The sequence below is a fragment of the Pongo abelii genome, chromosome 9 (assembly GCF_028885655.2).
Source record: "Pongo abelii isolate AG06213 chromosome 9, NHGRI_mPonAbe1-v2.0_pri, whole genome shotgun sequence".
Lineage (NCBI taxonomy): Eukaryota > Metazoa > Chordata > Mammalia > Primates > Hominidae > Pongo > Pongo abelii.
The window spans coordinates 56374009-56400375 of NC_071994.2; the positions used below are offsets into that span (position 1 = coordinate 56374009).

General features: G+C 38.8%; 1 protein-coding gene across 7 annotated transcripts in view; it reads right to left on the reverse strand.

Moving 5' to 3' along the window:
* The window catches only part of LOC129048673 (protein kinase C-binding protein NELL1-like), a 462277-nt gene that overhangs the window by 269004 nt on the left and 166906 nt on the right, over window positions 1–26367 (reverse strand). For all 7 annotated transcript variants that reach the window (XR_008511202.1, XR_008511203.1, XM_054524597.2 and 4 more), the window contains exon 4: window positions 3208–3378. Coding sequence is in view for 5 of the 7 variants with exons in the window: in XM_054524597.2 (XP_054380572.1) it covers window positions 3208–3378 (171 nt within the window). In the remaining 2 variants the exon portion in view is untranslated. The remainder of the gene's footprint in view (window positions 1–3207; window positions 3379–26367) is intronic.

Here is a 26367-nt window from a genome sequence, read left to right on the forward strand (position 1 = left end):
TTTTGGTTATATGCTTATTATATTATGTGATTGACACCTAGTTATTTATCTTGAGATATTCTATTTCCAAATCTGCAAAATGAGTCTAGTAAAACTGTCCCCATATGGTTATCTTAAGGAATACTATTCCTAGAACATTACCTGGCCTATAGTAGAGGCTCAATAAATGTATATCCCTTCTCCAGCACCAACGCAAAGGGTTCCATCAATTAGATTTCACATCTTTCCAAGCAGCTCCCAGGATTAGCAATATAAAACATGTGGCGGGGAAATACTAGAAAGGAACAAACTACTCACATTTAATCTTGGCCTTCCCTCATGTACCAAATAAAGTGTCAATGGTCCCTACTATTGGGCTAAATAGCTTAGTAGTAGCTAGATGCAAACACTCATAGGTCAAACTGGGGTTCAAATCCTGGTGCTGCCATTTATTAGTAGCAGGATTACAAATATATAATCTCAGTTTCCTCATTTTAAAAAGAGGAAAAACTAATAGGATGAGTATTGAATAAGTTAATCTATGTAAAGTACACAGCACTGTGCCTAGCACAATCAAAATTCAAATGTTATCTAACATCATCTCCTTTCATGCTCTAATCAGCAGAACACTACTGTGTGAGAGGTTGAGAAAAACTCTAAGAGTAATAGGGATCAAAAAATAAGAATCACAAAGTAGTAATGGATAGCTGAAATTCACTCTCTGTGAGGGTGGGTGAGACTAAAAGTGATAGAACCAGCATCTTGATATATGGGACAGAGCTTCTGCTACTGTAAAGTTGGCAAGTTCTGGCTGGGAAGACACTTGCGAAGAAGGTAAAGTTTGTTTCATGCATTAGACACTACCCTCTCCTTAATCCTTTTCTCCTTCTTACCCTCCTTCAGGTAACTGGTCTTCCAAGACTTCATTTATTTGTTGAAGCCCAACCTCTCCACCAAATTCCTTCCCCTCTTTCTAAACCAGTGGTTTTGAAACACCAGTCCATGCACCAAGGGTAGACTGCCTGCATGGAACCTATATGGAGGGCTTGTTAAAAATACTGCTTCTCAGGTTCCACCCTCAGGGAATCTAATCCAGTAGGTCAGAGGCAAAGCCTGGTCATCTATTTTTTTAATATGTTCCCCAGGTAATTCTTAGGTATAGTCAGATTTTGAAACCATGTTTCTAGACTTTTCCTACATGAAAATCAAAATTTACTTTCCTTATGACCCAGTCTTTTGGGGCCATTTTTTCTCCTGACCTACCTGAAAAATGTATTTGTGTTTAGAGTCTACGAATCATTAACTAGCAGCAACTTCATAAGTTTTCCCTCCAAGATCTTACATAAGGGACATGTTATGCCACAAGCCAAAGTATGAAAAATATTAAGAAAACAGAAGGAATATTTGGAACACCCTCAGTCAATTCTTTATAAATGGCAATAACTCTAAAGAATACTGTGAACTACAGATCTCCCATCCTCTTCTCACTCTCCTGGTAGAGAGGTCATGGTTGCCATGAAGGACGTACAGAGTATGAAAGTTTGAAGGCAGGGTCAAAGAGGTTCCATTGATATGCGGAGTAAATAACAACAACCACCATAAACGTGGACTGAGCACTAAAGGCCAAGCACCAGCTAAGAACTGCTCCAGAGAGAAGAATGTCAGGAAACGAGTAAAACTTTTAGAAGGAAGAAACAAAAAACTGCATAGCAAGAAAACAACAGTATCTCTAGGACTCTTAAGTTGGAAATTACGAAACTAGGGTTTTGTGGCCTCTTTCTGTCCTGTGGCTTAGAAGGACAAGCAGGGCTCTTCCTCTGCAATCCCATTTGGACAGCATGTGGATGGTAGGTCACAGTGGGTCACAGGAGTGTTGCCTGACAGGCCACTTTAAATCTAGAGAATTGAAGGGGGCAATGAGCTCTTGAAAGTGAAAATGGATATAGCAGCTAAGCATTGGCTTTATCCAGGCTGCCCAGCCCCAGTCTGCAGGGTACAAAGGAGCTAGTGGTTTCTATGGAAACTCTGTCCAGACATACTTATTATATCTGGTGGAAACCACAATTCTTCAGAAGTCTAAAAAGCACCTTAAATAGGTCACATCAAAATGGACCAAGACTCACCTCAAGATGGCAAACCTTCCCTTGAGGCTGACAACAGTTCCCTGCCCTTCCAACTCTTCTAAAAGAGACTGCAGAGCCAGAGTGGCAGGCACATTCAAGGATCTTCTCATTAGAAATGTGGTCTGAAACTGACTTGGAATATCTCTCCTCTTGATGGTTTTTGGAAGGGAGGCTATCCCCAGTATGCCTGTTCTTTATCCTGGGTTCAAGGGAGCAAGCCTTGTGTGGCTGAAAAGTCATTTTAACTTTGATGGCATCATTAATGAGAATCAACAATGCATGGGCACTGCTCAGAATGCAAAAAAAATCTGTAATTGGACTCGGGTCACTATCCATAAGGATTTTCAGTGGGTTATGGAGAGATAAAAACTTTCCCCTTGAACACCATTATCCAGCTGTCCAGCCATAAATGATCCAATAGAAACCAATGGTCTCCCTCCTTCTTCAATTTTCATTAAACCTGGCTCCAGTGACAGACAAGGGAGACAACATTTCCATCCCACCCCAACCCAAAACCTCCTGTGAAACCCCCTAGTCCCACCATCCCCTGACAAGCTGGAAGGCTCATTCCTCTGGAGAAAATACATGGCATCAATTCCAAAAGGCTCAAAGAACAGTCTCTTTAAGAAGCCTCCATTTGGAAAAGATATTTAAGCAAAGGTGAGCTTGATGAAGTGAAATAGAATTAGCTGCTTCAGTGGCACAGGCTTCTCAGATTCATTCCAAGGTAGACAAGCTTATTCGCTCCCAAGTGGAAAGAACTCAACAACAATATATCACCGTTAACTGTGATCACAGCTCCATGGAATTCCAGCCAGTGCCTGGAGCACACTGAGGTGCACTTACTATTCCCTAATCTGCAATCAACCTTCTGTACATTTGCTCCTAATCACGGGATACAGTTTCATCTTAATGAACTGTTTTCTTATCATATTACAGTTGGTCATTTCAGCATGCCTAATGTCCCATTTGGTAGGTTAAATTACAATTAGGGTCCCTTGGTGTTTGTTTCCTGGCAAGTCTTGAAGGAATTTGATATTTTTTCCCCTTTTCCATTGCTTGATTTCAAGGGCAGAATCAGCAACGCTCAAAGACAAAGAAATACCTGTTACAGTCGACATGGAGCAGGAGGTGAGAGGCGCTAACTGACAGTGCAACCTTGTGCCATTGTCCATCTGCCATCCGGTAAGGAAGTGCCTCTGTCCTTGGCTTCCCATTGTGTACGTAGTGATACCGAATCTCATCCCTCAGGCCGCTGCTCTCCAGTTCAAAATAGCTGTATGTAAAGGAACAAACATCTGTTTTATTTTAGTTCTGGATATCACAGCCATCATCAATCCCTCAACCCCTTACTACCAGGTCTCTCACAATCTAAAATTAGCTAAACATGGCACAAAGAGCCAAGACTTCAAATCAATTCACCGTAGGACACCCAATGAATCTGTTATCTGAGAACCCTCATGGCAACATCTTGAGCCTCTGAAACAGAGATCAACTGATCCACCGTGAGGTAACAAGCCACAGCTAATTAGCAAAACTCAGTGCAGTGTTTCTTAAATACTTCGAAGTACAAATCAGGACCCTCATTCCATGAATGTCTAAAACAGGCCATTCATGTGGAATGGGTCTATTGATGGTTATTTTTAGAACTATTATCTTTACTTTTTCAATAATTAAAGGGAAACAGAAGTCATATTGGACATCAGGGATTGAAATACATTGTCAGAATGAAAAGATTAGTCTTTTTTCTTCTCTGTAAACAAAAAGATATAATTGAATAACAATTCCTAGATAATGAGTAGGGGAGAAAAGGTTGAAGCTAGTCATGAAATATGCAATTAAGTTTTTTCTTTTCCAAGATTATGATCCTGTTTTTCAAACCCATAAGAAATTCTTAGCCTTACCACTGTGGTCTGCACTTCAGTCATAAAATGCTACAAGCAACTTTGGGACACTCCTCAGGCACACAACAGGGCTGGTACTTTCACAGGTGCCAAAACTATTTTGTTTCCTATGCCTCTCTTCTGAAATGTGTCATTGTCATCAATATTGGGCCTGATCTCACTGCCAGGGCTTGCACTAGGTACTTCACATATACTAATTTATCACTCAAAAAACCTATGAGACTGGTATTATCTTTTTTAAAAAACTTAAAAACTGAGATTAAGGATTAAACACACCCAAACCAGATTTATACTGAGATCTAAATTTGACAGTGTATGCACTTTCTGCCAGTTTGTTGCCCATCCCAGAGGCATGATGACAAAGTGGTGAGGATAGCCTCACCAGACACTAACTCCACCAACTCATTCATATAGGCAACTCCAGAGTGATTCCCCTAGACAAGTAACTAGGCTTAATCCCTAGATTTGGAAGGGCCTGCTGCTTCTGTTCTAATCCAATGAGCTGGCTAACCCCACGAGCCAAACTGTATTTAATCTAAAAGAAATGCATCTTCTATGAGGACTAAAACGAATATATCAGGAAATTCAGCCTCTATTGTGCCTGAATCCCAAAAGTCATGCCAAAGAACAAATACATATTTCTTGCTCATCTTTCACAGATCTTTCCAAAGTAAACAGTGAAGGGCAAGCAGAGAGTCAAGACCAGCCTCTGACCCACCTCATTTGCACCAGTACAAAGAATCATGCCCGAGGTCATAAACTAAAAGAGGTTATTTATACCATAGCAGCCAGCTTCTAGGCCCAGGTTCACACTTATTAGTAATAATTTATGTAATACATACTTTATAAGACTGCACAAAAGGAAATGCTTTAACAAAGAAGACATTTATTTTAAGGGAATTCTCCAGTTTCTTCTAAGTTGTTAGAACACTGAAGAATCAAACAATCAGAGAACTTAGAGGTCAAGAAGATGTTACAGACTATTGGCCATTCATTAATTCATTCAACATGTCTTTACTGAACACATAATGAAAAACTAAAAAGGGGTTTAAAATATATATCCCACTTCTGAAGGTGCTTTGTGACTAATGAAGAAGGAAGTAAAATATGTCCCTCCCCCCTCCCAAAAAAAAGGTGGAAAATTGCCTAACAGGAACAAAGGAGGAGGCAAAAAAAATCATTTAATGAATGATTGTCATGTGCCAGGAATATGGCAAGTGCTTTCATAGACATCATCTTTTTAATTTCTTTAAGGTAGATTTCATTATCCCTATTTTGTAGATGATCAAAGATATTAAGTATCTTGCCCAAGACCATTTAGCACCTGTATAGAAATGCACCACGAACTTATATTTGAGATCTTACCAGGATTCACACATCATGAGAAATCTCTCAATTACTTCACTTTGACCAATAAGCAACTACTGGGGGAAGGGACATGACCTTGAAAGGGCTTCAATCAATGACAATTAGAAATACTCACATAAGTCACCTGATGGAATCATTAAACAGGGAGGCAAATACATTTAACCAGATTTCATCATTATTTTTGGGGTTGTGGCCTCATTGAGCAAGTGTTCAATGTATTATAAACAGATCTCTTAGAGATCACTTTATAAAGCACTGGAGTCAGTGATTACATTGGGGTAATCACAAATATATAGCTATGAGAAAAGAAGTCTGTCTTAATGTCAGGCAAATGATACTTGTATCTTAGACTGAAGTTTCTGGCCACATCCTGCACATACTCAAAAAGTGCTGCATCTCATGCAACTTGGATGAAAATCAAGATGATATATTTTTGAAAAAACATATCAGATAACTGCTGAAGCGGCCTTAGCAATAATAAAAACACTGGATGGCTAAGCAACATCTGGTTAAAGTTCTTTCATGAGGGCTGGGAGGAAAATAAGGCAATATTTCCAGGCAGTAATGCTCTACAAATAAAGATGTGAGGCAACTCTGAGCAGAAAGTCATTTGGCCTGATGGGATTTGGCTGTAGCCTGGAGGGAAGACTCATGTTTTCTAGTAGAACCTTGTGACTCAGGGTGGTCTATAGACCACCAATAGCAGCATCATCTGTGGAAATTCAAATTATTGGGATAACCCCAAGGACTACTGCAGCAGAATCTGCATTTCAACAAAACTCCCAGATGATTCATGTTCTATGTTTACATCTGTGTTTAAGAAGCACTATAGTAGTATGCCAGGTGTTGCCTTACTTTCTGGCCAGCTGGTCATGAGGGGAGCAGAAGTTTGACGCTATGAGCAAGTGAATAGGAGCCATGTGGTGCTGCCAGGTAGAAGGAGGACACTGGAAGTGACAGTAGGCTGGTATCTAGTGAGCAATCTACCCCTAACCAGTCCTCATTCTTTAGGACTCAGGTGTATTGGGGTCTTTTCAAGAGTCTCTGGGGAGGGCAGCTGTATAAATGATAAAACTATAAGCCAGATTTTGTAAGCAAAAGATTTTGCAAGCCCTTAGCCTTGGACCTCAGCCAAGTGTGTTGTTCCAACAAACTGCCTTCACTCCCAGAAAAGTCTGCTCATCCTGCAAATATTTGAAAACAGCAGTGATATTCCCTCTTCTTTTTCAAGCCAAGCATCCTGGTTCCTTCCTTTATACTCCCATCTCCATCTAAACTATGAGCCCCTCCTGGACAAGGATTCTGCCTTCTTCCTCTTTGCAGCCTTCCCCATGTTGGTCACCATGCGCTAGGCATGATCAAATGAATCAATTTTCCACTTAAATACAGCATTCAGGAATAAAGGCATTTGTACAGATGTGGTCTAATGCAAAGTACAGTGACACTATCACCTGCTTTGCTCTGAGCTGTGCACAACTATGCCTACACTGACTTTCTCATCAACTAACACCCCACGACCTTTCACACAAAATGTTACGAAGGCAAATCTTTTCCAACCTGTATTTACTTAGCTGAATTTTTTAAGCCCAGGCCTTTGCTTAAGTGCAAGGTAGACCCAACCCAGAATCAACATGCATAATTCCCCAAAGGTCCACCCTTGGGTATCAGGTACAATCAGTATTACCATGAACTGAAGTCAATTTTCATAAGACTATCTGAATTCCTTAGTAGATCTGCAAATAAATTTAGGAACAATAATTCTAAAAATGTAGGTAAAGATCAATCAAGTTATTTTTATTAAAATTTTTATCATTTTCCCCAAAATCGATACCAAAGGTATCCTATTTTGAGATTACATACATATTAAAATATATAATATAATTTTATATTTATATATTTATAATAAAAATTTTATATTCATATATTTATATAAAATGTTATATTTATATAATATATAAAATATATTATATTTTTATATATATAATAGAAGGGCTTGATATATTCAAAATGTTAAAGTGATTATTGCTGGATGAATTATGTGGCTTTTCACTCTGTGTACAAGAGTGAAAACAGTAAAAGTTAATTTTAGATGGCATCCAGCACTAAATCACAAGTAAAGGTAAAACATTTCTTAGAAAAGGTCTCTTCTCCAGTTATTCTACAAGGATATACACTAGCTATTTAGAGAAATACATCACACCCAAAGAGCTCCAGAGTTAGTGCAGTACCTGTTTACATTCCAACAATGATTTTTCTATGGCCCTGAACAAACCATTGCTTCCTAGGAGTCTGGGTGGAGAGGTCAAAGCAAAATGGATTTGGGAAACAAGATGACATCCTTTCCCAGTGTGTACCCCTAGCAGGACTTTCCAGATACAGAGAAAGCCAGGCAGGTGTCCAGCTACTTTCTATAAAAGGAATAAGCCACCACATATAGAGAGAGAGTACCTGGGTAGATCATTTCCACAAATCCCGGAAAATCCTAAAAATGATGAAAAAAATAAGTTTCCCAGCATACTGCCTACAATTTTGTAGGACCTCAATAAAGGGTAATTCTATTTTTATGGGCAATAATAATAACAATGATAACAAAAATAATATAGCTAACATTATTTATGTAATAATAGCTAATACTTATTGAGTACTAATCATTACTAGGAGAACTGCCTTTAGGTCTGTATATTTCATATCAAAATAATTCCTACCACAAACCTGTAAGATATTTCACTTGTTTTAACAAATATTTCTATAGTAGTGACTATGGGCCAGGCACTAGTCTGCAAATATTTACTCATGTAATCCTCATAACAACCTTAAAAATTACCAACTATTATCATCCCTATTTTATAAAAGATGAAACCAAAGTACAGAAAGATTAAATAACTTGCCCAAGTTTGTATGAGTAGATAAGAATAGATCCAGGATTTAAACAAAAGCAGTCTAGTTCCAGGCTCACTGGGTACAGTGGCATGATCACATCAGGGTCAGAGGACAAAACAGTTCACGTGAACTCAGGCAGCCTCCATCCATGGTTCTCATGATGCCCTAGTCAAGGTATGCTGCCAAGTCAGACTGTTGCAGACCCAGGTGCCAGCCCTCATTCTTTATGCTAATCTCATCACTCTGGAAAGAAATGCTATGGTTGTTCATGCTGAAGCTCTTTTTTTTTTTTTTTTTTTTAAATGGAGTCTCACTCTGTTGCCCAGGCTGCAGTGGCACCATCTTGGCTCACTGCAACCTCCACCTCCCACGTTCAAGCCATTCTTCTGGCTCAGCCTCCTGAGTAGCTGGGATTACAGGCGCCCCGCCACCACACCTGGTTAATTTTTGTATTTTTAGTAGAGACAGGGTTTCACCATGTTGGCCAGGCTGGTCTCGAACTCCTGACCTCAAGTGATCCACCTGCTTCGGCCTCCCAAACTGCTGGGATTAGAGGCGTGAGCCACCGTGCCTAGCCCATGCTGAAGCTCCTGTCTCTTTCCTGGTGCTAAGTCCACTGTTTGGCTAATAAAGAGATTAAGCCAACAACACAAGGCAGGTATACCATGCCCCACCTTAGACCAGGGGTCTCAATGGCTATGTGTCCTGAAAAAGAGGCAGTACCACCATTTTTAAGTAAATAGTAGTGGGACTACTGAAGCTTGAGTTGCAACCTGAAACCTGCCAGACAAACCATGTAATTTTTGGCATATCATGTCCCTGCCCCTCTGTGCCTCAGTTTTTTAATGTGTTTTAAATAAAGTAATTATATCTGATCTGCAAAGCCCTAGGATTCCTCAAAAGGCTCTTAGAGTGTATGGCAGAGGGAAAAGATGAGGCCTATAACCTTTTTTAACCAGAGCAACTTCACTGCCATCTATTACATAAATTGGAGTTTCCCGTAAGATTTCATCTGGATAAAAGAGATCCACCTCCAAAAATAGTTTTAAACTATTGAACTAAATAATTTTTAAAGTCCAGCTCAGGTCTAAATTCCTAGAATTCTTATGCTAATTTGCATCTGATTGGTTGGTCAATTAGTTTCATTCTATGCATGATATTATGTCAACATTCAGGCTCCTGACTCCTTATCAGCCTGGAGGAGAGAGGAAGGAGAGGTAAGTGTAGCAGATGTAGCCAATATCTATACCCCGCCTTCTCCCTGGGCACTGGGCACATACTAAAGTATATTCCCCAGTTTCCTTGAATCTAGGAGGGACCACATGAGTAGCTGTCACCAAAAAAAAAAAAAAAAAAAAAAAAAAAAAAAAAAAAACATGAGCAGAGGTGCTGTGTATTATGTCCAGGCCAAAACAGTTAACATAGGATGTGCCTTATCTACACCAGTAGCGGACTTCCAGTGGAGAATTCTGAGGCCTTATTGGGTGGTGGCACCATATGGTGGAAAAAGTCTGGGTCTATAAATGACTTCATGGAGCAGAGATACCTTTCCTCATGCAGATTAACATTGAACTGGGAAGTAAACAAAAATAAACTTTTACTGATAATCACCAATGAAATTTAGAGATTACTAGTCTACCTTGAGTCAGTAAAGAGAGGTACAGAAACATGAAACCGAAGAAAGGCAAAAAGAAAAAACGCTGAAAAGTAACAACGGGCACAAGTTATTGCTAGTCTATAAGTAAAAAGCAATGGCAGCAGGCATGAACACAGTCATCTCCTGTCCTGTATATCACAGACAACCTGAATTACATGGCTTAATATTCTGTTGGGAAAACAACATCTCCCATCTGGCATACTCTTCTACAATGTGAATTTCACATTCCTTACCTTGAAAGGTGGGAACTGTGTCTCCTCCCCCTTGAACCTGGATGGACTTGTAAGTACTTTAAGGGCAAAAGTAATGCTTGGTGACTTCCATAAATGTAAAAACGCAGTTTCTATCTTGTTTACCAGAACACTTGTGCTTTAATCCCTAAGTCACCTTGTAAGAAGTCCAACTACGCTGAGGCCACCTTGCTGTGAGGAAGTCCAGACCGTACTGGGGAGGTGGCATGTAGGTGCTCTAGTTGACAACCCCAACTGGGATCCCAGCCAACAGCCATTGTAAACACCAGCTTTATGAGTGAAAACACCTCCAGCTGGCCTGCCCAGCTGCCCACTCTTCTCACTGAAACCACAAAAGTGGTTGCATAGAGATAAGCCATCTTTTCTGGGCTCTGTCCAAATTCCTGAACCACAGAAACTGTGAGCAAAAGTTTTGGGGTAGTTTTTTTTATACATCAATAGAAACTGGAACACTCTAACTTCAGGTATACAGATTTTTATTATACCTTTAAAAATTAAAACTATAACTTAAGTATGTTTCTACTAAATGCCTGGCCAGATAACCAAATCTCAAAATGTTGATTTTCTGCTTATAAATAGCACCACAGATACATAACTATACATTTTCTTTTAACTTATAAAAATGGAATTCTACCAAAAATGTAATTTAATATAAATAAACCATTATATGTTTTAAAATACATGGTTTTCAGAGGCTACTTAAAGAAACAAATACCTTAGGACTACTTTGATACCTTTCTCATTAATCTATTATTTTTCTTGTATCAAACCCAAGCATTTTGGCCTCAAGCTTCTTGTTTACACAAATGGAAGTGGCCCCGTTGGTGGTTCTTTCACAAATCAGATATCTTTGGGTTCCAGGTCCATGTGCTCTTTAAGGCTACAGAGCTATTTGACTAAACTAAAGTCCTGATTTTCCCAGATAAACTTCTGGTACTCTCAACTTCTGTTTCCTTTATTCAGAGCAATATGGAAACAGAATATATACCAGAAAAAAATATGCCAGGTGTAAAGAGGCTTCAGAACCCAGACATCTTGTGATCAATCCCTCCCCTCTGCCATTCAATCCATGTGTGAATGTGGGCAGGATACACCATTTCCCTAAGCCTTCTTTTCTTCATCTAGTTGAAAATAAACATCTACTTCACAGATTTCTTTTGAGAATAAAATGACAAACGTTTGTAAATCGCCTTACAAACTGCCTAGTATCCAATACTGATTATGATTTCCCTTCATCTTTCTATATACATGAAAATAAACAGCCTTACAAAGGTGTGATGCTGCTGAAAGCATACACATTCTGCCTTTTCTCAGAAAGAAGTGCTTTTCTGCCTCCCCCTTTCTCTTGTTTAGACTAGATCTGGTGATTTTTACTTGTAGTTGTAAGGTTACATATTAGTTCTGTACTCAATCCTCTTAGCAAACATATAGAAGAGATTAATCGTGACAGCAATTACAAACTGCCTTTGTTATTGAAAATAAAACACTCACTGTTAAATGAAATGTAAAACTCAGGCTCTTTATGCCCATTCAAAATTGTTCTACTGCACTCTTTAAAAATCCACATGGTATTAGCCACGCTGTATTTAACAAAGTAAAGGCTGGCTTCTAACTTCCCTAGAGAACCAGGAAAAATACATGAAACTTCAGGCAAGTTAAGATAGAAAAATAAAATCAGTGGCAGAAAACACTTAAAAAAAAAATAAGCTAATTTAGCAGGACAAGGGGAGAGGAATCATTTGGTTTTGATTGTCAAGGCCTGCAAATAAAGTCAAATAAAAACATTTATTAAGCAACCAAGCCGAAGGCACTAAGCTTGGAATTGCACAACTCCATCTTAAGACTAAGGTATAACTTTGGATCTCCAGGAACTCAAAATTAAGATGTTTATGAATAGCAAGATTTAGGAAATAGGTACTAAATATATCATGGTGGTTGTAGTTGTAGTGGTAATGGTAATTGTACTAACGACCAAAACATATGTAGCACTTTCTATACTTGTTTCTAAATTTTATCTAAAATGCTTAAAGAAGAAATATTATTGTTCTCAAACAAGAAATATAATCTTCAGTTTTCTAAATTTTTTTATTTCTATTGTTCAGAAATAATCTGATATATCTATAAAGGTACTCAGCGAAAAATTTCCCTCCCATCCTGTACCCAGTCTTCTCAGCATCCAACAACCCTCATAGGCAACTAGTGTTGGTGTCCCATGTATTTGTACAAAGTTTTTTATGATAAACTCTTTTACAATAGTTTTATATTCGCAGAAAATTACAAAAATAGAGTTTCCACATAGCCCACACCCAGTCTGCCCTATTAATGAACCAATATTAATAGATTATTAACCAAGTCTATATTTTATTTAGATTTTCTTAGTTTTTACCTAATACCCTTTTTAGGTTCCACATTCTTATCTAGGATGCTACAATACATTTGTTTGTCATGCCTCCTCAGGCTCCTTATAGCTGTGCCAGTTCAGACTTGCCTTGTTTTTTTATGACCTTGACAGTTTTGAGGAGTACTGGCCAGGTATTTGGTAAAATATCTGACAATTGGGATTTGTCTAATTTTTCTCATAATTATACTAGGATTGTGACTTTTGGGGAGGAATACCATAGAAGTAATGTGCAATTCTCACAGTATCGTATCTAAGAATGCATTCTCCTACATGACATCACTATTGATGTTACTATCAGGGTTCATCTCCCTGGCTAAGTGTTGGTCAGTTTTCTCCATTATAAAAATACTCTTCCACCTCCCAGTTTTATACTGTCCTCTTTGGAAGGAAGACACCCTGTGGAGCTCATACTTAAGGAGTGGGGAGTTATATTCCACCTCCTTGAGGATGGAATATTGAAATGAAAATATTCATTTTACATAAATTACTTAGAATTTTACTGCATGGGAGATTTATTCTCATTTATTTATTCAAACACTCATTATGTCAGTGTAGACTCATGGGTTATCATTTTTTACTTTGGGTTACAATCTAACACTGTTTATTTTGTTGCTCAAATTGTTCCAGCTTTAGCTGTTGGACGTTTTTCAGCTGGTTTCTTTGACTTACTCCCATCGTGTTTCTTGTTTCGTTTTATTTTGTTTTGAGCATTTCCTTATTTTCTAGTACTACAAGATGCTCAAGGCTCATCTTACATATTTCCTGACCCAATCCTAAAATCAACCATCTCTCCAAGGAAGCCTTGTTCCTTTTACTGGAGAATGGTATTGGAAATCAAGATTTGCCCACTATGTGTGCTCATGGCTACAAGGTATTGTTGCTTCTGAGCTCTCTCAGCCAACAGAGCAAAGAAATACGTGTGTGTATAGCAATTAGTATATATACACATATCTATAAATATTTCTATATGTATCCATTTGTATCTAGAGTAAGCTAAACATGAATTCATACTGATGTCTTAAACTCTAATCCGTTATCACATACATAATTCTAGTCTCTGTCCCATGCTTATCTGTAATCTCCCATAATCTACCATTCATTTACTTAATTATTCACTTTCTGTATACGTGTATAATGGTTTTAAAATCATTAACCAATACCCTTAGGTAAACAACTGTATTAACTCAAGTGAAGTGTCTATATACAGTTCCTTCCGCCTTTAGTCCTACATACTCCATTCATTTCCAAAGTTCCGGAAATCAGCTCCTATTTCCCCAATCCCCATTGTTGAGGTTATTTCACACATTTGTAATACAGTTAGATAATTCAGTTACATTCTGAATTCCATCCTGGGATGTCTTAACTTCCTAAATGATTTTTTAAAATATGCACACATTGAGGTTTACTCTCTGTGCTGTAAGGTTCTGTGGCTTTTAACATATGCATAGTCTCATGTGTCCACCATTACAGAATTACACCCAATAGTTCCACTGCCTAAAAAATTCCTCTGTTCTTCAGCTATTTAACACTCCCCCAACTCCCAAAGCCTTGGAAATCATTAATCTGTTTGTTATGTTGTTTTAATCTTTTTTTTTTTTTGGCTTTTTCCAGAATGTCATATAAATGGAATGATACAGTATTCAGCCTTTTCAGATTGGGTTCTTTCACTTAGTAATATGCATTAAAGATTCATCCAAATAGGATCAACCATAAAAAAAAAGTTTCACCTGTGTCTTTGCATGGTTTAATCATACTTTTTTTTATAGCTGAGTAATACTCCATCATATAGATGTACCACAGTTTATTTATCCATTTACTTATTGAAGGACTTGGTTGCTTCCTGTTTATATGCAGGATTTTTTGTGAAAATAAGTTTTCACATCAATTCAGTAAATACCTAGAAGTGCAATTGCTGGCTTTTGTGATAAGACTATGTTGAGCTTTGTAAGAAACTGCCAAACTGTCTTCCAAAGTGGCCATACTACATTACACTCAGACCAGCAATAAACAAGGATTCCTGTTGCTATTCATTCCCACCAGCAATTGGTATTGTTGGGGTTTTTTTTGATTTTACCCATTTTAATTGGTGTGTAATGGTATCTCATTGTTTTAATTAGCATTTCCCTAATGATAAATAATATTGAGCATTGTAATATGCTTATTTCCCATTTACATATCTTCTTTAGTAAGATGTCTATTCAGCTATTTTGCCTATTTTAAAAAATAGGTTTGTTTACTTGTTGTTTTTATTTTATTATTATTATACTTTAAGTTTTAGGGTACATGTGCACAACGTGCAGGTTTGTTACATATGTATACATGTGCCATGTTGGTGTGCTACACCCAGTAACTCATCATTTAGCATTAGGTATATCTCCCAATGCTATCCCTCCCCCCTCCCCCCACCCCACAACAGTCCCCGGTGTGTGATGGTCCCCTTCCTGTGTCCCTGTGTTCTCATTGTTCAATTCCCACCTATGAGTGAGAACATGCAGTGTTTGGTTTTTTGTCCTTGCAATAGTTTGCTGAGAATGATGGTTTCCAATTTCATCCATGTCCCTACAAAGGACATGAACTCATCACTTTTTATGGCTGCATAGTATTCCATGGTATATGTGTGCCACATTTTCTTAATCCAGTCTATCGTTGTTGGACATTTAGGTTGGTCCCAAGTCTTTGCTATTGTGAATACTGCCACTGTAAACATATGTGTGCATGTGTCTTTAGAGCAGCATGATTTATAATCCTTTGGGTATATACTCAGTAATGGGATGGCTAGGTCAAATGGTATTTCTAGTTCTAGATCCCTGAGGAATTGCCACACTGACTTCCACAATGGCTGAACTAGTTTACAGTCCCACCAACAGTGTAAAAGTGTTCCTATTTCTCCACATCCTCTCCAGCACCTGTTGTTTCCTGACTTTTTAATGATCGCCATTCTAACTGGTGTGAGATGGTATCTCATTGTGGTTTTGATTTGCATTTCTCTGATGGCCAGTGATGATGAGCATTTTTTCATGGGTCTTTTGGCTGCATAAATGTCTTCTTTTGAGAAGTGTTCATATCCTTCACCCACTTATTGATGGGGTTGTTTGTTTTTTTCTTGTAAATTTGTTTGAGTTCATTGTAGATTCTGGATATTAGCCCTTTGTCAGATGAGTAGGTTGCAACAATTTTCTCCCATTCTGTAGGTTGCCTGTTCACTCTGATGGTAGTTTCTTTTGCTGTGCAGAAGCTCTTTAGTTTAATTAGATCCCATTTGTCAATTTTGGCTTTTGTTGCCGTTGCTTTTGGTGTCTTAGACATGAAGTCCTTGCCCATGCCTATGTCCTGAATGGTATTGCCTAGGTTTCCTTCTAGGGTTTTTATGGTTTTAGGTCTAACATGTAAGTCTTTAGTCCATCTCAAATTAATTTTTGTAAAAGGTGTAAGGAAGGGATCCAGTTTCAGCTTTCTACATATGGCTAGCCAGTTTTCCCAGCACCATTGATTAAATAGGGAATCCTTTCCCCATTGCTTGTTTTTCTCAGGTTTGTCAAAGATCAGATAGTTGTAGATATGCGGCATTATTTCTGAGGGCTCTGTTCTGTTCCATTGGTCTATATCTCTGTTTTGGTACCAGTACCATGCTGTTTTGGTTACTGTAGCCTGGTAGTACAGTTTGAAGTCAGGTAGCATGATGCTTCCAGCTTTGTTCTTTTGGCTTAGGATTGACTTGGCAACGTGGGCTCTTTTTTGGTTCCATATGAACTTTGAAGTAGTTTTTTCCAATTCTGTGAAGAAAGTCATTGGTAGCTTGATGGGGATGGCATTGAATCTATAAATTACCTTGGGCAGTATGGCCATTTTCATGATATTGATTCTTCCTATCCATGAGCATGGAATGTTCTTCCATTTCTTTGTATCCTCTTTTATTTCATTGAGCAGTGGTTTGTAGTTCTCCTTGAAGAGGTCCTTCACATCCCTTGTAAGTTGGATTCCTAGGTATTTTATTCTCTTTGAAGCAATTGTGAATGAGAGCTCACTCATGATTTGGCTCTCTGTTTGTCTGTTATTGGTGTATAAGAATGCTTGTGACTTTTGCACATTGATTTTGTATCCTGAGACTTTGCTGAAGTTGCTTATCAGCTTAAGGAGATTTTGGGCTGAGACAATGGGGTTTTCTAGATATACAATAATGTCATCTGCAACAGGGACAATTTGACTTCCTCTTTTCCTAATTGAATACCCTTTATTTCCTTCTCCTGCCTGATTGCCCTGGCGAGAACTTCCAACACTATGTTGAATAGGAGTTGTGAGAGAGGGCATCCCTGTCTTGTGCCAGTTTTCAAAGGGAATGCTTCCAGTTTTTGCCCATTCAGTATGATATTGGCTGTGGGTTTGTCATAGATAGCTCTTATTATTTTGAGATATGTCCCATCAATACCTAATTTATTGAGAGTTTTTAGCATGAAGGGTTGTTGAATTTTGTCTAAGGCCTTTTCTGCATCTACTGAGATAATCATGTGGTTTTTGTCTTTGGTTCGGTTTATATGCTGGATTATGTTTATTGATTTGCGTATGTTGAACCAGCCTTGCATCCCAGGGATGAAGCCCACTTGATCTTGGTGGATAAGCTTCTTGATGTGCTGCTGGATTCAGTTTGCCAGTATTTTATTGAGGATTTTTGCATCGATGTTCATCAGGCATATTGGTCTAAAATTCTCTTTTTTTGTTGTGTCTCTGCCTGGCTTTGGTATCAGGATGATGCTGGCCTCTTAAAATGAGTTAGGGAGGATTCCCTCTTTTCTATTGATTGGAATAGTTTCAGAAGGAATGGTATCAACTCCTCTTTGTACCTCTGGTAGAATTTGGCTGTGAATCCATCTGGTCCTGGACTTTTTTTGCTTGGTAAGCTATTGATTATTGCCTCAATTTCAGAGCCTATTAATGGTCTATTCAGAGACTCAACTTCTTCCTGGTTTAGTCTTGGGAGGATGTATGTGTTGAGGAATTTATCCATTTCTCTTAGATTTTCTAGTTTATTTACGTAGAGGTGTTTATAGTATTCTCTGATGGTAGTTTGTATTTCTGTGCAATCAGTGGTGATATCCCCTTTATCATTTTTTTATTGCATCTATTTGATTCTTTTCTCTTTTCTTCTTTATTAGTCTTGCTAGCGGTCTATCAATTTTGTTGATCATTTCCAAAACCAGCTCCTGGATTCACTAATTTTTTGAAGGGTTTTTTGTGTTGCTATTTCCTTCAGTTCTTCTCTGATCTTAGTTATTTCTTGCCTTCTGCTAGCTTTTGAATGTGTTTGCTCTTGCTTTTCTAGTTCTTTTAATTGTGATGTTAGGGTGTCAATTTTAGATCCTTCCTGCTTTCTCTTGTGGGCATTTAGTGCTATAAATTTCCCTCTACACACTGCTTTGAATGTGTCCCAGAGATTCTGGTATGTTGTGTCTTTGCTCTCGTTGGTTTCAAAGAACATCTTTATTTCTGCCTTCATTTCATTATTTACCCAGTAGTCATTCAGGAGCAGGTTGTTCAGTTTCCATGTAGTTGAGCGGTTTTGAGTGAGTTTCTGAATCCTGAGTTCTAGTTTGATTACACTGTGGTCTGAGAGACAGTTTGTTATAATTTCTGTTCTTTTACATTTGTTCAGGAGTGCTTTACTTCCAACTATGTGGTCAATTTTGGAGTAGGCATGGTGTGGTGCTGAGAAGAATGTATATTCTGTTGATTTGGGGTGGAGAGTTCTGTAGATGTCTATTAGGTCCACTTGGTGCAGAGCTGAGTTCAATTCCTGGGTATCCTTGTTAAACTTTCTGTCTCGGTGATCTGTCTAATGTTGACAGTGGGGTGTTAAAGTCTCCCATTATTATTGTGTGGAAGTCTAAGTCTCTTTGTAGGTCACTCAGGACTTGCTTTATGAATCTGGGTGCTCCTGTATTGGGTGCATATATATTTAGGGTAGTTAGCTCTTCTTTTTTTTTTTTTTTTTTTTTACCGTTTAATCTTCTATTTAATGGTAATTTATTTACTTTGCACTATATATCATAGACATAAACTATTATACACAACTGAGAACAGAGGAAATAAAAAGAAAAATATTTTTCCACATCAGTCAACTCCAATTGTTTATGGACTGACTGGCCACCTAGTAGATTACATTTCATCTCCTTCACAAAGACTTCCCTGACTCTCTTCCCCACCCTTTTTTGAAGAAAAGCAAATAACTCTGTCTGCATATTCTTCCATGCTGTTTGATCATATTGCTCCTAAAGTTCTTTCTCACTGGTTTACGGTTAAGACTTATTTGTCATTCTCTCAGCTACTACTTACTAATTGGATGATCTTGAGCCATTCACTTGGATTCTCTGAACCTTGATTTTTTTAATCTATGAAAGGGAGATAATAGCTAGGTATGTTCAAGCACCTAGCACAGAGCCTGGCACATAGATGACACTTAAAAATAATGGTGGCATTTGAGTTTGAATTCCAGAAAAAAAAAGACAAATAAGTTTCAGAAATGAGTGATATTTTACAAGAAGAATGTTAAAGTCACATTAGGAGAAAAAACTGCATAAGTGTGACTCATCAACTTGAAGGAAATAAGGAAGTGTAACATAATGAAACCAGAATCAAATGCAATAGTCTTTTTTTTTTTTTTAATAATAGAGATGAGGTCTTGCTTTGTTGCCCAAGCTGGTCTTGAACTGGGCTCAAGCAATCCTCCCATGTTGGCTTCCCAAAGTGCTGGGATTACAGGTATGAGCCACTGCACCCAGCCAAAAGCAATAATCTTAATTTCAATGTGTTTCTTTTTCTGGCATTCTTTTTTTTTTTTTTTCTTTTATTATTATTATTATTATTATTATTATACTTTAGGTTTTATGGTACATGTGCCCAATGTGCAGGTAAGTTACATATGTATACATGTGCCATGCTGGTGCACTGCACCCACCAACTCGTCATCTAGCATTAGGTATATCTCCCAATGCTATCCCTCCCCCCTCCCCCCAACCCACAACAGTCCCCAAAGTGTGATGTTCCCCTTCCTGTGTCCATGTGTTCTCATTGTTCAATTCCCACCTATGAGTGAGAATATGCGGTGTTTGGTTTTTTGTTCTTGCGATAGTTTACTGAGAATGATGATTTCCAATTTCATCCATGTCCCTACAAAGGACATGAACTCATCATTTTTTATGGCTGCATAGTATTCCATGGTGTATATGTGCCACATTTTCTTAATCCAGTCTATCATTGTTGGACATTTGGGTTGGTTCCAAGTCTTTGCTATTGTGAATAATGCCGCAATAAACATACGTGTGCATGTGTCTTTATAGCAGCATGATTTATAGTCCTTTGGGTATATACCCAGTAATGGGATGGCTGGGTCGAATGGAATTTCTAGTTCTAGATCCCTGAGGAATCGCCACACTGACTTCCACAAGGGTTGAACTAGTTTACAGTCCCACCAACAGTGTAAAAGTGTTCCTATTTCTCCACATCCTCTCCAGCACCTGTTGTTTCCTGACTTTTTAATGATCGCCATTCTAACTGGTGTGAGATGGTATCTCATTGTGGTTTTGATTTGCATTTCTCTGATGGCCAGTGATGGTGAGCATTTTTTCATGTGTTTTTTGGCTGCATAAATGTCTTGTTTTGAGAAGTGTCTGTTCATGTCCTTCGCCCACTTTTTGATGGGGTTGTTTGTTTTTTTCTTGTAAATTTGTTGGAGTTCATTGTAGATTCTGGATATTAGCCCTTTGTCAGATGAGTAGGTTGCGAAAATTTTCTCCCATTTTGTAGGTTGCCTGTTCACTCTGATGGTAGTTTCCTTTGCTGTGCAGAAGCTCTTTAGTTTAATTAGATCCCATTTGTCAATTTTGGCTTTTGTTGCCATTGCTTTTGGTGTTTTAGACATGAAGTCCTTGCCCATGCCTATGTCCTGAATGGTATTGCCTAGGTTTTCTTCTAGGGTTTTTATGGTTTTAGGTCTAACATTTAAGTCTTTAATCCATCTTGAATTGATTTTTGTATAAGGTGTAAGGAAGGGATCCAGTTTCAGCTTTCTACATATGGCTAGCCAGTTTTCCCAGCACCATTTATTAAATAGGGAATCCTTTCCCCATTTCTTGTTTTTCTCAGGTTTGTCAAAGATCAGATGGTTGTAGATATGTGGCATTATTTCTGACGGCTCTGTTCTGTTCCATTGATCTATATCTCTGTTTTGGTACCAGTACCATGCTGTTTTGGTTACTGTAGCCTTGTAGTATAGTTTGAAGTCAGGTAGCGTGATGCCTCCAGCTTTGTTCTTTTGGCTTAGGATTGACTTGGCGATGCGGGCTCTTTTTTGGTTCCATATGAACTTTAAAGTAGTTTTTTCCAATTCTGTGAAGAAAGTCATTGGTAGCTTGATGGGGATGGCATTGAATCTGTAAATTACCTTGGGAAGGATGGCCATTTTCATGATATTGATTCTTCCTACCCATGAGCATGGAATGTTCTTCCATTTGTTTGTATCCTCTTTTATTTCCTTGAGCAGTGGTTTGTAGTTCTCCTTGAAGAGGTCTTTCAAATCCCTTGTAAGTTGGATTCCTAGGTATTTTCTTCTCTTTGAAGCAATTGTGAATGGGAGTTCACTCATGATTTGGCTCTCTGTTTGTCTGTTATTGATGTATAAGAATGCTTGTGATTTTTGCACATTGATTTTATATCCTGAGACTTTGCTGAAGTTGCTTATCAGCTTAAGGAGATTTTGGGCTGAGACAATGGGGTTTTCTAGATATACTATCATGTCATCTGCAAACAGGGACAATTTGACTTCCTCTTTTCCTAATTGAATACCCTTGATTTCCTTCTCCTGCCTAATTGCCCTGGCCAGAACTTCCAACACTATGTTGAATAGAAGTGGCGAGAGAGGGCATCCCTGTCTTGTGCCAGTTTTCAAAGGGAATGCTTCCAGTTTTTGCCCATTCAGTATGATATTGGCTGTGGGTTTGTCATAAATAGCTCTTATTATTTTGAGATACGTCCCATCAATTCCTAATTTATTGAGAGTTTTTAGCATGAAGGGTTGTTGAATTTTGTCAAAGGCCTTTTCTGCATCTATTGAGATAATCATGTGGTTTTTGTCTTTGGTTCTGTTTATATGCTGGATTACATTTATTGATTTGCGTATATTGAACCAGCCTTGCATCCCAGGGATGAAGCCCACTTGATCATGGTGGATAAGCTTTTTGATGTGCTGCTGGATTCTGTTTGCCAGTATTTTATTGAGGATTTTTGCATCAATGTTCATCAAGGATATTGGTCTAAAATTCTCTTTTTTTGTTGTGTCTCTGCCAGGCTTTGGTATCAGGATGATGCTGGCCTCATAAAATGAGTTAGGGAGGATTCCCTCTTTTTCTATTGATTGGAATAGTTTCAGAAGGAATGGTACCAGCTCCTCCTTGTACCTCTGGTAGAATTCGGCTGTGAACCCATCTGGTCCTGGACTTTTTTTGGTTGGTAAGCTATTGATTATTGCCACAATTTCAGCTCCTGTTATTGTTCTATTCAGAGATTCAACTTCTTCTTGGTTTAGTCTTGGGAGGGTGTATGTGTTGAGGAATTTATCCATTTCTTCTAGATTTTCTAGTTTATTTGCATAGAGGTGTTTGTAATATTCTCTGATGGTAGTTTGTATTTCTGTGGGATCGGTGGTGATATCCCCTTTATCATTTTTTATTGCATCTATTTGATTCTTCTCTTTTTCTTTATTAATCTTGCTAGCAGTCTATCAATTTTGTTGATCCTTTCAAAAAACCAGCTCCTGGATTCATTTATTTTTTGAAGGGTTTTTTGTGTCTCTATTTCCTTCAGTTCTGCTCTGATTTTAGTTATTTCTTGCCTTCTGCTAGCTGTTGAATGTGTTTGCTCTTGCTTTTCTAGTTCTTTTAATTGTGATGTTAGGGTGTCAATTTTAGATCTTTCCTGCTTTCTCTTGTGGGCATTTAGTGCTATAAATTTCCCTCTACACACTGCTTTGAATGCATCCCAGAGATTCTGGTATGTTGTGTCTTGGTTCTCGTTGGTTTCAAAGAACATCTTTATTTCTGCCTTCATTTCGTTATGTACCCAGTAGTCATTCAGGAGCAGGTTGTTCAGTTTCCATGTAGTTGAGCGGTTTTGAGTGAGATTCTTAGTCCTGAGTTCTAGCTTGATTGCACTGTGATCTGAGAGACAGTTTGTTACAATTTCTGTTCTTTTACATTTACTGAGGAGAGCTTTACTTCCAAGGATATGGTCAATTTTGGAATAGGTGTGGTGTGGTGCTGAAAAAAATGTATATTCTGTTGATTTGGGGTGGAGAGTTCTGTAGATGTCTATTAGGTCTGCTTGGTGCAGAGCTGAGTTCAATTCCTGGGTATCCTTGTTGACTTTCTGTCTCGTTGATCTGTCTAATGTTGACAGTGGGGTGTTAAAGTCTCCCATTATTATTGTGTGGGAGTCTATGTCTCTTTGTAGGTCACTCAGGACTTGCTTTATGAATCTGGGTGCTCCTGTATTGGGTGCATATATATTTAGGATAGTTAGCTCTTCTTGTTGAATTGATCCCTTTACCATTATGTAATGGCCTTCTTTGTCTCTTTTGATCTTTGTTGGTTTAAAGTCTGTTTTATCAGAGACTAGGATTGCAACCCCTGCCTTTTTGGTTTTCCATTTGCTTGGTAGATCTTCCTCCATCCCTTTATTTTGAGCCTATGTGTGTCTCTGCACGTGAGATGGGTTTCCTGAATACAGCACACTGATGGGTCTTGACTCTTTATCCAATTTGCTAGTCTGTGTCTTTTAATTGGAGCATTTAGCCCATTTACATGTAAGGTTAGTATTGTTATGTGTGAATTTGATCCTGTCATTATGATGTTAGCTGGTTATTTTGCTCGTTAGTTGTTGCAGTTTCTTCGTAGCCTTGATGGTCTTTACAATTTAGCATGTTTTTGCAGTGGCTGGTACAGGTTGTTCCTTTCCATGTTTAGTGCTTCCTTCAGGAGCTCTTGTAGGGCAGGCCTAGTGGTGACAAAATCTCTCAGCATTTGCTTGTCTGTAAAGGATTTTATTTCTCCTTCACTTATGAAGCTTAGTTTGGCTGGATATGAAATTCTGGGTTGAAAATTCTTTTCTTAAGAATGTTGAATATTGTTCCCCACTCTCTTCTGGCTTTTAGAGTTTCTGCCAAGAGATCAGCTGTTAGTCTGATGGGCTTCCCTTTGTGGGTAACCTGACCTTTCTCTCTGGCTGCCCTTAACATTTTTTCCTTCATTTCAACTTTGGTGAATCTGACAATTATGTGTCTTGGAGTTGCTCTTCTCGAGGAGTATCTTTGTGGTGTTCTCTGTATTTCCTGAATCTGAATGTTGGCCTGCCTTGCTAGATTGGGGAAGTTCTCCTGGATGATATCCTGCAGAGTGTTTTCCAACTTGGTTCCATTCTCCCCGTCACTTTCAGGTACACCAATCAGACGTAGATTTGGTCTTTTCACATAGTCCCATATTTCTTGGAGGCTTCGTTCGTTTCTTTTTATTCTTTTTTCTCTAAACTTCTCTTCTTGCTTCATTTCATTCATTTTGTCTTCCATCACTGATACCCTTTCTTCCAGTTGATCGCATCGGCTACTGAGGCTTCTGCATTCTTCACGTAGCTCTCATGCCTTGGTTTTCAGCTCCATCAGGTCCTTTAAGGACTTCTCTGCATTGGTTATTCTAGTAAGCCATTCACCTAATTTTTTTTCAAAGCTTTTAACTTCTTCGCCATTGGTTCGAATTTCCTCCTGTAGCTCGGAGTAGTTTGATCGTCTGAAGACTTCATCTCTCAACTCTTCAAAGTCATTCTCCTTCCAGCTTTGTTCCGTTGCTGGTGAGGAGCTGCATTCCTTTGGAGGAGGAGAGGCGCTCTGCTTTTTAGAGTTTCCAGTTTTTCTGCTCTGTTTTTTTCCCATCTTTGTGGTTTTATCTACCTTTGGTCTTTGATGATGGTGACGTACAGATGGGTTTTTGGTGTGGATGTCCTTTCTGTTTGTTGGTTTTCCTTCTAACAGACAGGACCCTCAGCTGCAGGTCGGTTGGAGTTTGCTAGAGGTCCACCCCAGACCCTGTTTGCCTGGGTATCAGCAGCGGTGACTGTAGAACAGCGTGTATTGGTGAACCGCAAATGCTGCTGCCTGATCATTCCTCTGGAAGTTTTGTCTCAGAGGAGTACCCAGCAATGTGAGGTTTCAGTCCGCCCCTACTGGGGGGTGCCTCCCAGTTAGGCTGCTCGGGGGTCAGGGACCCACTTGAGGAGGCAGTCTGCCCCTTCTCAGATCTCCAGCTGCATGCTGGGAGAACCACTACTCTCTTCAAAGCTGTCAGACAGGGACATTTAAGTCTGCAGAGGTTACTGCTGTCTTTTTGTTTGTCTGTGCCCTGCCCCCAGAGGTGGAGCCTACAGAGGCAGGCAGGCCTCTTTGAGCTGTGGTGGGCTCCATCCAGTTCAAGCTTCCCGGCCGCTTTGTTTACCTAATCAAACAACTAACTTGGCAATGGTGGGCTCCCCTCCCCCAGCCTCGCTGCCGCCTTGTAGTTTGATCTCGGACTGCTGTGCTAGCAATGAGTCAGACTCTGTGGGCGTAGGACCCTCCAAGCCAGGACAGGATATAATCTCCTGGTGTGCCATTTTTTAAGCCCATTGGAAAAGCACAGTATTAGGGTGGGAGTGACCTGATTTTCCAGGTGCCATCTGTCACCCTTTTCTTTGACTAGGAAAGGGAATTCCCTGACCCCTTGCACTTCCCAGGTGAGGCGATGCCTCGCCCTGCTTTGGCTCACGCAGGGTGCGCTGCACCCACTGTCCTGCACCTACTGTCTGGAACTCCCCAGTGAGATGAACCTGGTACCTCAGTTGGAAATGCAGAAATCACCCATCTTCTGCCTCGCTCACGCTGGGAGCTGTAGACCAGAGCTGTTCCTATTCGGCCATCTTGGCTCCTCCCCCTGTTTACTTATTGTTGAGTTTACTTATTGTTGAATTTCTTTTTTTTTTTTTTTTTTTTTTTTTCTTTTTTTTTGTTTATTATTATTATTATTATTATTATTATACTTTAGGCTCTATGGTACATGTGCGCAACGTGCAGGTAAGTTACATATGTATACATGTGCCATGCTGGTGCGCTGCACCCACCAACTCGTCATCTAGCATTAGGTATATCTCCCAATGCTATCCCTCCCCCCTCCCCCCACCCCACAACAGTCCCCGAAGTGTGATGTTCCCCTTCCTGTGTCCATGTGTTCTCATTTCAAGTGTTCTTATATATGTTGGATATAAATCCTTCCTCAAATGTGTGTTTTTCAAATATTTCTCCCAATCTATCACTTGTTTTTTTAATCTCTTAATAATCTTTCTGGTAGAGCAGAAGGCTTAAGATTTAATAAAAATCTAACTTAACAACTTTTTCTTTCATGGATCATTCTATTCATGTTGTACCTAAAAGCTCATCACTGAACCGAAGGTTATGTAGATTTTCTCTTATGTTTTCTTTTAGGAGTTTTATAGTTTTGCATTTTACATTAAAGTACATAATCTATTTTGAGTTAATTTTTGTAAAAGGCATAGGATCTTTGTCCAGTTAATTCTTTTGAATACAAATGTCCCATTGCGCAAGCATCATTTGTTAGGAAGAAGAGAACGTTTTTCCAAAGGTTTCCTATGCTATGAAAGCAAGTATAAATATACTATTTTTTGCCACCTCTGTAACACAAATGGTAGCATAGTATTCTCACTGTTCTATACTTTTTTC